Source organism: Polypterus senegalus, chromosome 4 (genome assembly GCF_016835505.1).
Source record: "Polypterus senegalus isolate Bchr_013 chromosome 4, ASM1683550v1, whole genome shotgun sequence".
NCBI lineage: Eukaryota > Metazoa > Chordata > Cladistia > Polypteriformes > Polypteridae > Polypterus > Polypterus senegalus.
This window is the reverse complement of record NC_053157.1, coordinates 19354120-19367947: the sequence shown is the minus strand read 5'-3', so window position 1 is coordinate 19367947 and position 13828 is coordinate 19354120. Positions and strand designations below refer to the sequence as shown.

Here is a 13828-nt window from a genome sequence, read left to right as displayed (position 1 = left end):
AGGAAGTGCTGCAGGAAGGTCATCACGGAGCACCTGGAGCACATCAGGGTGCATTATAAAATGGGCCGCCTCACTCCATTCAGGGAGCTGGAGTCCGGTGGAAGAGGACAGAGCTTGCAGGAGAGGAGTGGAGGTGGCAGAAAGTAGAAGTCAAACTAAAAGTAAAGGACTGAGCTGTTGTGGCTGTTGTGGTGCACTGTGTTGTGCAAAGAAAGTAAGTGTAAAATAAATGTGTGTGCTTTAGGACATTGTGTATCATGGTGTCCGTCCGTCTGTGGCCTCACAACAGGCTGAAACCTCACAACTTATACTTGGAGCTGTACAGAGTGAAGGGAAAAGCAGGTAAAAGTAAACAGGGGTCTTAAGACTTTCTAAAGGCACTATATGTATGTGTGGTCAAGCCTCATCAGTGTTAATAACACCGATCTGTAAAGTCACTGGTGCACACATGGATTCAGCCACATATCCCAACATGACTATAGCATTACAAAGAACATTTTTCATGATTAACGGAATAAAGTAACTACATTAACGGCTGTGTGAGCCTGACTCATGATCTTCTGTATGTCATTTTGGATAAAGGTATCTGCTAAATGAATACAATGCACTGTTACAGAGACTCAGCATTGTATAGTCAGTGTAAGATTCTGAGGCAACCAAATCCATCAAACTGAAAAACTAAGCACTTAAACACCCAGCAGCCTTCACCTCTACTGTTTAAATATCTTGGACTGCCAATGCTTTTACATTCAGCCGTCACATCCCACTTAACGGTGCATGGCTGATCAGCAGCATACATCTGGTGTGTTACAGTGTCAGCATTTGGCAGGCATGCAAGCGTTAATGGCGGTAACCAGAGGATAGTGTGAGGAACACGGATATGTTAAGATGAATGACATTTTTCAAAGAAGTGGGAAAGAGAGATCTGAGAGACCAGAACCAGGCTACAGCATCAAAATGTGTTACTTCAACCATTACACCTTGAGACTTCAATTATTAAGTCTTAGTTTGGTTTTAAAAGTTGGAATTGAGTGAAAGCTTCTGATTGTTTCACACGTATTATTCATTTTCAGAAGGTTGGGCTTGCGTTATGACCACTAGAAAAGAAAAAGTAAGTGATTGAGAATGGAATTTTAGACTTGGGACCAGGAACAGGAAAAGGAAAAGTACAAAAAGAGCGGCCACATTTTTTGGCTTAGAAGAGGTGGTGGTCGTTAAATGCTAGAGGGCAAAATTCTAAACAAATTTTGTAGTCAAAATATTAGTCACACCAACTTCTTTCTGTTTGCTCTAACGATCACTAACATTGAAGTTTCTGAAGTCATTCCAATGTTTAGATGCATGCTGCTGGGTGCCACCATCTTTAATAGGTGAAGCACAATGACGTGTTATGTCACGTTCATCGTCACATCAAGCGACAACTGCAACGACAAACAACATGGCAGTGGGTATCTGATAACTTAAAAAATAAGACATAACAGCATAACGTTAAGATTTGTCATTTTCATAACATTTTTAATGCTATTACCTGCCTAAACTCTGACATTCTATACGCCTTATTAAGGGCTTTGAACTTTTATGATTTTGATTTTCAGGTCAGATTTTGTGCTTGATAATTTATTCAAACTTTACTACTACACTATTTTGTTTTTAATTTAAGTGCTGCCATTTTACTCAGTTTTGCATCTGTCATCTCCATGATAATATTCCCCAGAATTCCTTTAAAGTGCTTGCTTCCATTGACATTATCAAAATGACGGTATACAGGTATACCAGAGCATTTTGTGGGCATCCCAGTTTGCAGAGAAAAACCCTTCTAAACGTCATTAAAAGAATTTTACAAATTCTAGTGCTTGTTCCTGACCTTTGATTTTTCATTAGGTTTTGGCTTTCGAAGACAGAGCATTCTGTCTCTTGATATTGATCTTGGATTGCTTTCTGAGCATCTCCCGGTCATTTCATACCTTTTACTGTCTCTTGCATATTAGTACATGCAAAAAGCCATGCATAGATGACAACGGACGAAATGAGAAAATCGAAAGTCATAAATTAACTACATTTGTTACGTTAGCCGATTTTCTTTAAATTTATTCTGAATTTAATACAAATGTTTTCTTAGGGTTTTAAAACCAATGGTACTGTGCTTAGTTTCACTTTCATCTTTTGCTTCTATTTTAATTTGTCTTGTTTTATTTTACACTCAAATTTTGTACTGACCACATTATCATCTTGTCCTTTTTGATACACCCACTTGGTCCAGTTCGGTGGCCTTAGAATCGCGTCACTGCTTTTTGCAGATGATGTGGTCCTGTTGGCTTCCTCGGGCTGTGGACTTCAGTACGCACTGGGACGGTTTGCAACTAAGTGTCAAGCGGTAGGGATGAGGATCAGCACCTCCAAATCTGAGGCCAAGATCCTCAGCAGGAAAAAGGTGGATATTCCTCTCCGAGTGGGAGGTGAGTTACTGCCTCAAGTGAAGGAGTTTAATTACCTTAGAGTCTTGTTCATTCGTGAGGGGAAATGGGATAGTGATATCGAAAGATGGACTGGAGCGCCAAGTACAGTTATGTGGTCACTATACCGATCTGTAGTGGTTAAGAAGGTAAAGCTCTCCATTTACCAGTTGATCTACGTCCCTACCCTCATCTATAGTCATAAACATTGGGTGAAACCAAAAGAAGGAGATCGCAGGTACAAGCGGCCTAAATGAACTTTCTCCGCAGAGTGGCTGGGCTCTCCCTTAGAGACAGGATGAGAAGTGCAGACATTCAATCGAGGCTTATAGCTGAGCTGCTGACCCTCTCCTTCGAGAGGAGCCAAATGAAGTGGTTTGAGCATCTGATACAGATGATGCCTCCCTGTAGAGGTTTTAAAGGCACGACCAGCTGGGAGGAGACCCTGGTCAAAATCCAGGATTATCTCTCCCAGATGGATTGGAATGCCGTGGGATCCCACAATATGAGCTGATGTGTTGTTGGCAGGGATGCCACAAAGGCACATTCCTGCGTGCTGTTGGCGCAGGACTAGGATTTCACCACACGTTGTGCACTGAATACAGTGCCTTGTATCCAAAATCAGTGCAGCGAAAATGACATCCGACACAGAGGCTCACCCCTGCCCCTTAATATATGTCAATGCGCTTAATGACAAAATCGACTAAACGCGCTGGTCAGAACTATATGCTAGCGGGACTCATTAACTTCCTTAAGCACTCAAGGATGAATGTTATCGGGCCCTGGTGATTTGTGAGATGTCATCCTGTTTAATCGAAGCATCACTCCTCCTCTACAGTTTCCAAATCACAAAGTACTTCCTTGGCTATATTATTGTTTAGAGATTTTTAATCAACTTCTTCACACGTGTAAACCTCAGAAAAATACAAATTTGCATCATTTGTGATTTCACTGCCCATATATTTTAAGTCCTAATGCAATTCACCTCCTTCTTGACTGTTCTTTTGCTATTATTATACTACATCTTTCTGCATTATTTTTCTCCCTTTTAGCTTTCCTAGTATGCTTTTGTCACTGCTACCTCACTGGGGAAAAACAGAACGAAAATGACGATGGTAAAGGTGAAATATCAGACAAAAACAAAATAATAATAATACAGTATCTAAAGAGGTCCAACTGCTTCCAATGCATGGCCCTGAAAAAGGTGTAAAGAAAGAGACAACTTACAAAATCAGCAGAGAGGTTTAGTTTATATAGTTGCAGGATCGACTGGAGGAGATTGCAGACCAAATTGGAGACCAGGACATCTTTCCCCAGGTTTCCGTTGTCGATCGTCTTTCTCTGACTTGTGGCCACTTGCACGGTGCACTTGTCAGTGTCGGCGATGATGCAGACAGCTTCAGCAATGGGCTCATCTAATGCTGGGCACTGAAATAAACAGCAGACAGGAAATGTTGCGCAACATCTTTAAAATGTACCATACAAGGAAATTTCGAAAGTATACCTTTCGATCTACACCTTTATTTTTTATATAACAACTTTAAAATAGTGAAGGCCACCCATCTCTTTATTATATACAAAAATCCTGGGACAAGACAAGACTTTTTTCAAGAGATTTTTTCCAAGTCTCACAAGGCTAGACTTTGGCCATGAGATTTTTTCAAGTCACGCCCTCCTCTCAACCATATTCAAACACGCACACTGTACTCTCACCTCTCATTTGTGTGAATGCTTTTGACAGACACAGTTCCTGCTCTCTCATCTCTTATAAATTTTAACGTTTTCCTCACTTTAAGTTCCCAATTAAAGAAGACGTATTATGTCCAAATCTTATTGAAGAATTTCATCACAAAGAAAAAATGAGTACACGGGCAATCCTAGCGCCGAGAAACAATCAAGTCAAACGAATTAACACAAAAAACGTTGATCGGTTACTCGGCAAATTGGTTAAATGTGTATCAATAGACTACACTGAAACAGTTGGTGGTGATTGTGCGTAAGATGAAAATCCCGAAGAATATCTACAAACGTTAACACTGTCCGGTCTTCCACCGAACGAATTACTGTAGAAAGAAGGATGTATCCAAGAAAGGTAAAGAAGTACATCTTCCGCAGATAACATTAGACACCAAAGGAGATCTTGATATGCCATTTGTATTAAAATGTTAACAGTTTCCGGTTAGAATAGCTTTTCCAAAGACAATTAACAAATCTCAAAACCAAACATTCGAAAAAAGTCATTTTATTTAATACAGAGAAAGAAACGAAATTCAATCACGGGCAGTTATACGTTTCGGTGTCACAATGAAAGTCCAAACACAGAATCGAAATTCAATGCGATTAAAAAATTGTTTTTACTGAAGATTTACAGCAAAAGTTGTTTAGTTTAAAAAGTATTTGTGTGTTAATTTCAAAGCCAAACAGAATGAAATCGTATTACACAACAAATAACTAACGCAACATGAAACAATTTACTTTCAAATTATTACATTTTACTATTTTTTAATATGGTTAACTACTCGCTGTAATGTAAAATAGTTAGTTCTACTATGCATATTTAACAATTCCCATGAAAATAAATATCTGTTTAAATTGTATATCTGCATCCCCATACGCCAGCGGCAGCAATTGTTTCGCTGTCAAGTTTACAGCTTTCATTGTCACCTCTAACAATGTGGTATATTTTGAAGAAGAGGCCAAGAGGATGAACAGAGGGTGTCATTAACAGAACCTCCAACTAAATGTGAGGAGGACAAAAGTGTGGCTCATTGAATATAGGAAGTAAGCTGAACCAGTATAACCACTGGTCCCTCAAAGTAGCACAAGTTCAGAGAGTTAGCTTTAAAGTAGCTTTAAATATCTGGGACCAAACTGGATAATAGGTTTAAATTTAATTAAGACCTGTTGTACTTTTACAAAAACTGCCAACAGCACAACGATCAATTAAGAAGGCTGAGGAAAATGAGAATTTCAACTAGCATCCTATGGAACGATTACATGCCATATTAAGAGTGTACTGGCTTTTTTATTCCTGGTCTGGTTTGGGGGTCTGCCTATGACTAACAAAAATAACCTTAGGAGAATTATCCAATTCAGGTCTGCTCTCCAGGGGCCTCATGTATAACGCCGTGCGTAGAACTCGCACTATAACATGGCGTAAGCACAAAAGCCGAAATGTGTTTACGCACAGAAAAATCCAGATGCAGGAATCTGTGCATACTCCAACTTCCACGTTCTTCTGCTACATAAATTCCGATCAGCGTGAAAAGTAACGCTCGTGCAAACGCTTTATGTAACGCCCCAACTCCTCCCAGAATTATGCCTCTTTGAATATGCAAATCAATATAAATCGCCCTTAAGCTCAGCATTCTGTGAAAAGAGAATGGGAAAAGCACGGGGGAAAAATATAAGAATTTCAGCGAATACCAAGTGGAGGCAAAGGAAAAACATACTATTTGTTCAAATAAACCGTGGTATAATCAACAAAAGGAAGTTGATCGAGTGACATAGCGTGTTGGAGAAACTTGAAAGCTCACGTTCACAAAATCGCACAGTGCCGGAAACAAAAAAGAAGTCACATATGAAAGTCGCCGTGAAAAGGCAAGTTGTAGCCCACTGCCTGAGTGTCATATGAAAGCTTATTAGGGTACAGAGAAAAAAAGGCACACAGTGGGGGGAAAAAGCATGAAATGTCAACTTCAATCTCGACATTTCCACTTTAATCACATAGTTTATTTTTTGTCATTAAAGTAGAACATCATAAACTTCATCTTAAAATCGTTTAATTAGCCAGTTTCTCAAATCACATCGTAATTAAAGTTGATGAAGTAATTTATTGCAGCAGTACTCAGGGGCGGCTCTAGGCTTGTGGTGGCACTGGGCAGAGGAAGAATCGGTGGCTCCTTAGCCGCCAATGTCAGTAAGGTAGCTTATCACGGTGGATGGCCACGTCCTTTGCAGACACTGCATAGCTGACTCATGCTCATGACACAAGCATTTAACTTTTGCCAAAATTTGTTGCTGCATTTTTAGCTGTGTTGTTATTTTCTCTTTCTGTTTTATATTCAATATATATTGGCGCAGCCGCCACTGCAGTCAGTGCTTTTCTTTCCCCAAGTAACCGATCGCCACACAATCAGCTCTGTAATAGAAGTTAAGCCATCTGTAAGCTTAGCACCGATTCTTCAAAACATTTAAGGAACATTGAAATATCTTCGTAGTACATGTTTAATTATTCTATCCTTCACGACACTCCCAGTGAAGAATATAGATTATTTAAATGAAGTTAAAGTTTTATCTGTATAATTTAATAAACATATTTTGCTGCATTTCACCTTAAAAATGATATCGTCATCATATGTAAATACGAGCTTTATAAAGTGGCTCAGGTTGTGCAATATTATAACTATAGTTCAAGTTTACAGTGGGGTGATTGTAGTTATAAGTACAAACAGTTCTACAAGGAGCACTTGATTGAGTGCGTTTAAAGTTCTTGGGATGAAACTGTTTCTGAACCGCGAGGTCCGTACAGGAAAGGCTTTAAAACGTTTTGCCGTGGCTGAGACAGCGTGTCCTTGAAGCTGTATACCGATAATTCTCTTTCCGATCAGCTGCTGCTGTGATTCACACTCAGATACAGTGATATAAATACTCCGAGTGGTGCAATGAGATTAATATGGAAAAAGATGATCCGCTGTGGCAACTCCTAACGGGAGGAGCTGAAAGAAGAAGGTGCAGTGAGAGTAACAACGCTAAAGCAGTTATGGTATTTGGAATACTATGGCTGTTCCCTGGACCATTATATTTTTACAAGTTAATTACAATCAGATGCGTTACAATAATAAACAATATGCGGCTAGTTTCAGTGTATTTATAAAGCCGCGTCAGGAAAATAAGGTGTAACCACACAGGAACAGTAGCACTGCTTTGACGCTGGGTGCCACCAGTCTGCAAAACCGAGCGGAGAACTTGCGTACGACAAGGCATGAGGTACCGTGGAAAAGTGCGTGGCTTTACGCCAAGTGTAGGTTTTATACATCGCGATTTGAACGTGGAAAAGTTCTTACGCAACATTTCTGTGCGTACGCACCGTTTATACATGAGGCCCCAGGTCTGCAATCACAATTAGGGCTTCAAGAACTGTATAACAAAAGAGCAAAAGGAACAGTGGATAAAACTGTAAAGGACCAGACACGTTTCCAAATTTTACTCTCTGGGATTCAATACTTGCTGCTAAAATTTAAACTAACAGAAGTAGAAATAGTTTCATACTGACTTTAATAACGCTTTAAAACAGGCTAAATTCAATTTTGTTAAAATAAGTAACTATTATAGAATTCTGTTTTTACGTATATAATGCATCATTAAACTGCACTTTTTGCATGTATGCAGGAAGGAATGTGTTTTTGCATGCTGCTGACTGGATCAAAGCAAAGTTTCACTTGTGGACTAAATAACTAAGCTCAGAGTCCTAGTGCAAAAATGAAAAGGTAAGCAGAGAAATGTTGAGTCAAAGTTTGGCGAGCCTTGTGCTAAGGTCTGGAGTTGTGTGTCTGAATCGGCCTAACATTTCTGGCCCATTTTGATCGCCTCCTCATAATCTCAAAAGCAGAACTGAAAGCCAATTAAATTACTAGCAAAGAGAATGTGCTGACGTGATCAAGTGGTCCATCACTGTTTTGTCTGATGAATCAAAGTGAAATACGGGAAGTGACATCCTTCACATACTCTATAATTCTGTGATGGCCAATGTGATTTTCTACGCTGTGGTATGCTGGGCTGGTTAACTTCACTTCATGAGAAGCCCACTAAATAAACAGGCTAATTCAAAGGGCAGGCTCAGTTATGGGATGCACTCTGGACCCCCATGGAGGTCGTAGGAAAGGAGAGTGACATCATGAACACTGCTGCACAGCCTCTCTCTGACACACAAACACTGACTCAGCAGAAGTGTGTCAGGAAGCATGGCGGGGGGTCCTTTATAACAACAGCATTACGCCTACATAATGCCTCACTGGGACTGGGACTGCCAAGTTAGAACTTTTTTCTTTTGAATTTTTCTTGCCTTATAGTACTTCAGTGTGTGTCCAGACCAAAGTGTGTGCATATATTTATTTATTTGCTTATTTTTCTACCTATTTATGTATTTATATTTTTTAATAGCTTCTGTAAAAAGCCTGGGGACAAAACGTTCTTTCGTTCAATCTGTCTATGATAGAAAAAGGCTTTAACATCAAAAATTCCCCTTGGCGTCAATGCTTGTGGAGCGATGCTCCTCTTTTACTTGTATGGCTGAGATATAACTGCACCTTTAGAAACACCAAATCCATGTCATTGTTTTAATCAATGGAGTAGAGTTTGAACTATTTTTCTGCTGGTATGCTTTGCCGTTTTTGTAGTTTCTCAATAACACACTTTTAATGAAACTCAGACATCCTGCAAAGCCTTTTCCTCACTCTTCCCTTTTGACACATGCTAGGCGGCCATTGGTTACTTGCACCAGTGGATTTAGGGGCAGCTTCTATCAACACAGGTCTTAAGGTTACTGAATACTCAATCAAAGGAACAAATCACGTAAAATAACAAACAGTAAAGTGATGTATTGATTACAAACAGTGGCCATAGCTTAAAAGCTTAGAACAAGGCTGGATGTTGCTGAGGTCTGAATGATATTATGGTCAGCAGTCTTCAAAAGAACAGACAAGGTGAAAAATTAAACATGAAAGATAAAAAAAAAATAACAAAATAAACATTGGAGTCAAACGAAAACCTTAAAAGTGCGTATCTTTGTCATGTGAGGTGGTACAATCATAAGAGCATGCAGCAGATGGAAGTATGACGTCATAGTAGTTGTATAAAGATGGATGCCCTAGTGGAAAATGCCCCAAAGAGGAGCAGTGTCCTGTCATTTGCTTTTTGGGCAGTGAAGGGACGAAACCGTTTGAAATTCAATCGTGAATAAAGGTTCAGTACAGTGATGTACGGTCATTTGGCAAAAATATTGGAACCCCCCTTTCCAAATCATTGAATTCAGGTGTTCCAATTACTTCCATGGCCACAGATGTATAACATCGAGCACCCAGGCATGCCGACTGCTTCTACAAACATTTGTAAAAGAATGGGTCGCTGTCAGGAGCTCAGTGAATTCAAGCGATGATGTCACATGTGCAATAAGTTCATTCGTGAAATTTCCTCGCTACTAAATATTCCACGGTCAACTGTCAAGAGCACAAGAACAAGAGCAACTCAGGCACGGCCATGTACTGTAAAAATCACAGAGCGGGGTCATCGCATGCTGAGGTGCACAGTGTGCAGAAGTCGGCAACTTTCTGCAGAGTCAATAGCTACAGACCTCCAAAAGCTCAAGAACAGTTCAGCATAGAGAGAGAACTTCATGGAATGGGTCTCCATGGCCAAGCAGCTGCATCCAAGCCTGACATCACCAACCGCAATGCAAAACAGTGGTGTAAAGCCTACCACCACTGGACTCTACAGTGGCAAATCACACAATCCGATGGACGAGTCTGGGTTTGGCGTTTGCCAGGAGAATGGTACTTGCCTGACTGCATTATGCCAAGTGTAAAGTTTGGTGAAGGGGGGGATTATGGTGTATGTTTTTTTTTTTCAGGGGTTGGCCCCTTAGTTCTAGTGAAAGGAACTCTTAATGCTTCAGCATACAAAGCCATTTTGGACAATTTCAGGCTCCCAACTTTGTGGGAACAGTTTGATGGATGGCTCCTTCCTGTTCCAACATGACTGAGCACACACCATGGCACAAAGCAAGATCTATAAAGAAATGGATGAGCGACCTGACAGATCACCTTTGGGATGAATTTGAGCACAGACTGTGAGCGAGCCAGGCCTTCTCGTCCAACATCACTGCCTGACCTCACAAATGTTCTCCTGGTCACAAATTCCCATGGACACACTCCTAGACCTTGTGGAAAGCCTTCCCAGAAGAGTTGAAGCTGTTACTGATGCAAAGGGAGGGCCAAGTCCATATGAAAGCCTATGCATTAAGAATGGGATGTCATTAAAGTTAATGTGTTGTGCAAAGGCAGGTGTCCCAGTACTTTAGGCAATACAGTGGATGTGCACTTGGTGGAGTGACAGACATGCATCTTTGTAGTGAGTCCACTGATGGATTTGGTAAGTTTCACCCGTGCACTGCTCCTTCTTTGATGTACGTTTGCAGTGGGGCTACCATCTTTACACATCTACTATGACATCATGTAGCTCATCTGCACCGTGTTTCCACCTGCTGGACACTCCTAATATTGTTGCTAATGATGTTACCAACTTACATGACAATGACACAGTGTTTAGAATCTCCATCGCAGTTTTCAGGTTTTCATTTCAGGAAAGACAAACAAGTAGGAAAAACCTTGAAGAATGAAAAAGAGTCAAGACTGAGCTGGTTTGGGTAGTTGATAAAAAGAAGGGAAACATGTAAGCAGAAGAGTATTGATCATAGACGTAACTAAGGAGGGGAAATGAAGGCCAAAGAGAAGGTGCAGAGACACAAAGGAACATTTCAAGGATCGAGGGTTAAAATAACAAGAACAGGACTAAATGGAGGATGGTGGTCCACTATGGCTGCCCCAATCTGAACCCTTTATTCAATAGCACCCAATGCAGTTCATACCCCAAACTATCAAAAAGGCTGGACGTTCACAGCTCTGCAGTACTTACATGTATGGTGTGAGCAAGATCAGCCAGCAGATATTTTCGCAGCCGTTCATCTGAGTTTGTTCCATGGAGAACAAAATCAGGCATATACTGAGGGCAGTAACCGCCAAACAGAGATCTTCCAAAATTGGTCACATTTTGCTTGCTGGTGGTTTCTGATCTGTAAATGGGACAAAGTACTTTAGTGAGAAATAAGGCACACATGACAGCAAAGCAACATGGTACATTTCAGCGCAGAGTTATAAATAAATTTTATTTGCAAGTGCCTCGGATATAAAAAAATAGCATGTGGTTTTCGTTTTGCACTGTGCTGCAGACCACATAAATAAGTCAAGTGGACGGGTTTAGTGCTCAGCTGCGTAAGAATGAGACTCGCTTTCCTTTTAGTTTGCAGTTTTATTTTGTTTTTTTTTTTTTTTTTTTTAAATAGAACAGGGGCTCTGCTGCAAACACAACACTTTGTACCCAGGGATATTTTTAAAGGTCAGAATTTTGGTCAAACGGACTTCTCTCGTTATTAGTACGGCTCTTCCTTCCTTTTTGTTTTAAATATCACTGAAAGAACAGCAGTAATAAAATAGATTTCCTCACTTTCGCTGCTTCAGTGCACCTGCTGAAAGCCATGCCAGCGAACGTCTGGCATCACCCATTTAAAATTAGTGCAAAGTGCATTAAACAAACCCATAGAAATGTGTGGCTTAGCTTATTGAAAATTTTCAGATTTAATCAGGTCAGGTCAGGCTGGGAAGCATGCACTGGTACAGCGTGTTGATGCACCCAACCACACGACAAAACAGCTCAGGATTCTGGTTGGCAACCCCTCCAGGGCAGACACACGCAGTCCAGTCCCACCAAATGGAAATGACCATCTGCCACACCCAGGGGTTATGTGGGCATCCTCTTGGCCTGGTCCTGCCAATCGGGTCTTTAACAATGAGGATCCTGTGAGCCAGATCACCCACGGGTTTAATACAATTTTAAAAAGCTGCCCATACACCTGATACACCAGGAGACTAAAATAATAGCCATTACCCCATTTTCTAAACTTTATTTTAACCTTTTTGAATAAACTGGGTGGTTATGTGAGGATTGTTTTTGATTTTTGAAATGCACTGAAAACCTTCCAACCCTCCATTATTAAACATAAACTGGAGAAAATGGTGTGGATTCCACCTTCATTCACCTCCTCCTGGATCCATAACTACCTGATCGGATGACTGCAGTTTGTCCAACTGGGGAACTGCATCACCAGGATGGTAGTGAACAATGCTGGGGGCCCCACAAGGGACTGTTCTGGGCCCATTCCTGATCACATTATACACTGCAGACTTTAAATACTAGTACTCTGTAGATACAGCTATCGTGGCATGTATTAGGAATGGGCAGGAAGGGGAATACAGGGATATGACTGGAGCAATAAGAACGGCCTGGTTCTAAAAAACGATGAAGACCAATAAGATGGTGGTGCAGACTTTTAAATATCTAGGTGCCCACCTTGATGACAGGCTGGACTGGTCTGTGAACACAGATGCCCTCTACAGAAAGGTTCAGAGCAGGCTCTTTTTCCTCAGTAGACGCAGATTATTCAGCATATGTAGTGAAATGTTGTCTTTGTTCTACCAGACAAGTGTCCTCTTTTTGCTGTTGTGTGTTGGGGAGAGAGGCTGGACAAGCTGGTGAAGAAGGCCAGCTCAGTCACTGGGTAGGACTTTGGACTCAGTTGCAATGGTGGTAGAAAGGTGTATGGTGAGAAAGATACAGGCCATTCTTGACAACAGCAGTCGCCCTCTCCACATTTTGGCAGATCAGAGAAGTAAACATGTAGACGTCTTCTCTCACTGCACTGAAGAACAGAAGCTTCAGATGATTTGTTCCTACTGCTGTGATTATAACTCTGTTGACCATTTATGCTTTTTACTATTTATTTATGATTTATTCTCCTTGACATTTCTAAATAATTTATAACAATTTGTATTGATGTGCTTGAGCTGCTGGACACCTGACGATGAATAATGCCTTAGCTATCTGTCTATCCATCCATTCATCCATCCATCCAATCAATCAATTTTTATGGTTTTTGATATAATGTTTGTTACATAAGAAATAAACATTTCTAGTTTACTATAAAATGAATCCTTAGTATTAATACAATATTATATCTTAATATTTAAGCCATTTTAATAACAACAATAAGGTATTCATATCAGTATTATTAACAACAGTGACTAATTTTGTATATAAAATGTGATGGATACAGGTAGACTGGCCCTCTTGTCATTATGGATGGACAGACAGACATGGTTGGACTGCTACTCCCAGTAAGCTAAGGTGGTAGTGTGCCTTTGGTATGCCTCCAGTCTGGACTCCCACAGGGCTACATGGAAACAGTAATTCCAGTGGGTAGCCCTGTTTGGTTTCCCCTGTGGGCCTTCAGAGGACACTTCCAGGAGGGGACTCCCTTATTTTATGGCTGTTCCACCTTACCTGGAAGTGCTTCTTGGATGCAATGGTGTGGCAATGGTACACTCTTAAGAGCAGGACCATATTTGTATCAATCTGAGATTTTTTAGCCCATTAGGGCCATTTCCCTACTCGGAAATGCTTGATTAGTAATGGGTAATGTTTTTCACTTTGCCATTAAAGTCTTTTCCTGTTGATCAATATCAGGAAAACCAAATTAAGTCCAC

At 40.6% G+C, this 13828-nt stretch overlaps 1 protein-coding gene across 5 annotated transcripts in view; it reads right to left on the bottom strand.

Moving 5' to 3' along the window:
- The window catches only part of LOC120527174 (folliculin-interacting protein 2-like), a 132910-nt gene that overhangs the window by 8797 nt on the left and 110285 nt on the right, over nucleotides 1–13828 (bottom strand). For all 5 annotated transcript variants that reach the window (XM_039750311.1, XM_039750313.1, XM_039750314.1 and 2 more), the window contains 2 exons: nucleotides 11145–11301; nucleotides 3681–3881 (listed from right to left, as the gene is read on the bottom strand). In XM_039750311.1, the coding sequence (XP_039606245.1) occupies nucleotides 3681–3881; nucleotides 11145–11301 (358 nt within the window). The remainder of the gene's footprint in view (nucleotides 1–3680; nucleotides 3882–11144; nucleotides 11302–13828) is intronic.